The sequence below is a fragment of the Cebus imitator genome, unplaced genomic scaffold, assembly GCF_001604975.1.
Source record: "Cebus imitator isolate Cc_AM_T3 unplaced genomic scaffold, Cebus_imitator-1.0 Scaffold93, whole genome shotgun sequence".
Taxonomy (NCBI): domain Eukaryota; kingdom Metazoa; phylum Chordata; class Mammalia; order Primates; family Cebidae; genus Cebus; species Cebus imitator.
Genome location: NW_016107408.1, coordinates 6,441,607 through 6,443,870, shown reverse-complemented (window position 1 = coordinate 6,443,870; position 2,264 = coordinate 6,441,607). Strand labels below are relative to the sequence as shown.

The following is a 2,264-nucleotide window of genomic DNA, read 5'->3' as shown; positions in this document are numbered from 1 at the left end:
GGAGCCTCACTCTGTTGCTTAGGCTGGAGGGCTGGAGTGCAGTGGCATGATCTCTGCTCACTGCAACTTCTGCCTCCAGGTTCAAGTGATTCTCCTGCCTCAGACTCCCAAATAGCTGGGATTACAGGTGCCCACCACCACGCCTGGCTAATTTTTGTATTTTTGGTAGAGACGAGGTTTCACCATGTTAGCCAGGATGGTCTCAATCTCCTGACCTCGTGATCTGCCCGCCTCAGCCTCCCAAAGTGCTGGGATTGCAGGCGTGAACCACTGCGCCCGGTATCACTTTGTCTTTTAATAGCACTTTCCATGTATATGTTATGGATTAAACGGTCCTTTCTCATTCATTATTATCTGATTAGATCTTTGCCATCCTATCAGATAGGAAATGCACCTTGGCTATCATCGTGTTCATTTCCTGGATCTAAAAACTGATGCTCAGGCCAGGCACGGTGCCTCATGCCTGTAATCCCAGCACTTTGAGAGGCCAAGGCGGGAGGATCACTTGAGCCCAGGAGCTCAAGACCAGCCTGGGCAACATAGCAAGGCCTTATCTCTGCAAAAAATTTAAAAATTAGCTGGATGTGGTAGTTCATGCCTATAGTCCCAGCTACTTGGGAGGCTGAGGCAGGAGGATTGCTTGAGGCTGAGTTTGAGGCTGCAGCAAGCTATGATCGCACCACTGCACTCCAGCCTGAGTGACAGAGCAAGACCCTGTCTCTAAATTTTTTTTAAACTGATGCTCAAAGCTATTATGATTCAGCTGAGCCAAATCAGAAGGGCTTTGCTCTTTTCATTATCTGTGGTAGCCTTGGAGTCCAGTTTGTGAGACTTTCTGGGGTCACAGGTCATTGCAAGGGACTGCTAGATCTTCAGTCATTCTCTCTTTTGTAAATTGAGTCAGAGTCTTACTCTGTGGCCCAGGCTAGAGTCCAGTGACACAATCTTGGTTCATTGCAACCCCTGCCCCCTGGGTTCAAGCCATTCTTGTGCCTCAGCCTCCCAAGTAGCCGGGATTATAGGCACACGACACCAGGCCACACTAATTTTTGTATTTTTTAGTAGAGACAAGGTTTCACCATGTTGGCCAGGCTGGTCTCGAACTCCTGACCTCAGGTGATCCACCTGCCTCAGCCTCCCAAAGAGCTAGGATTACAGGTGTGAGTCACCGTGCCCAGCCCATGCATTCTCTTAACGCCAGCTCTCTACATCCATGGGATGGATGAATGGGCAGATGGACATCCACAAAGGCTCCTGGCTTTTGTGGGAGAGGGTTGGGTAGCAGAGGGAAGGGGGGCTGGCATGGGCTGCAGGGGCACACTCGAGAAGCGGGAGCTCGGGCCTGCCTGACCCTCCTCATTCGCTGGGTTTGTAGGTGGAAAGGCTGCAAAGGATCCTGGAGGGGGAGTCAGGGAAGGAACTGAAAGCTGGCGACCTGAGCTTGCAGCTGGGTGTCCTCAGGTAAAAAAAATGTCCCCGCTGAGAGCAGCTGGTCCCCTGGAATCACAAATTCTCAGCCAAAAGGATGATGATGGCAGTGGCTCCCTCATGCTCCTGAAGGGACCACGGTCTTTGGCCTGGATTGTCTGCCCTTCAGGTTGCCCGTGTCTAGCTCAGGGAACTGGTCGAAGCTCCCCAGGTTCCCAAAACAACTCGGGACCAGGTCTTAGAAAAGCAAAAAGAAGCTTCTCAGACTCTGGCCCCGGTAAGAGGCCGGAGGAGACCACTTCTGACGGCCCCTCTGAGCCCTCTCTTTGCAGTGCCCAGTCCCGCCACCCAGAAGCCTCCCAGGACAGAGGCTGGGCCAACAAACTCCAATGGGGTGGGGTGGAGACACCCTAGCTGTGTCTGGTCTCCCAGCACCCCTGATGGCTGAGGCTCTGCATGGGTGGGCTCGGGTCTGTGACCTGAGTGTGGAATCTGAGTCTCTCGTCGTGCACCAGAGTCACCGTGGCTGACATCGAGAAGGAGCTGGCCGAGCTGAGGGAGAGCCAAGAGACGGGCAAGGCCGCCATGGAAAATTCTGTCTCTGAAGCCTCCCTTTACCTGCAGGACCAGGTGAGGGTTCCGTGCTCTTCAGCTCCAGGGACCAAGGGCCCTTCTCAGAGCTGGCTTGTCAGAAACCAGGTCCCTCCCGTCCCGTGTGTGTGTGTGGTGTTTGTGTGTGTGTGTGTGGTGTGTGTGTGTGGTGTGTGTGTGGTGTGTGTGTGTGGTGTGTGTGTGGTGTGTGTGTGTGGTGTGTGTGTGTGTGGTGTGTGGTGTGT

The 2,264-nt window shown here is 53.6% G+C and overlaps 1 protein-coding gene across 1 annotated transcript in view; it reads left to right on the top strand.

Moving 5' to 3' along the window:
* The window catches only part of QRICH2 (glutamine rich 2), a 30,155-nt gene that overhangs the window by 14,351 nt on the left and 13,540 nt on the right, over nt 1-2,264 (top strand). The window contains exons 7-8 of the mRNA XM_017535823.2: nt 1,374-1,461; nt 1,944-2,058. Of these exons, the coding sequence (XP_017391312.1) occupies nt 1,374-1,461; nt 1,944-2,058 (203 nt within the window). The remainder of the gene's footprint in view (nt 1-1,373; nt 1,462-1,943; nt 2,059-2,264) is intronic.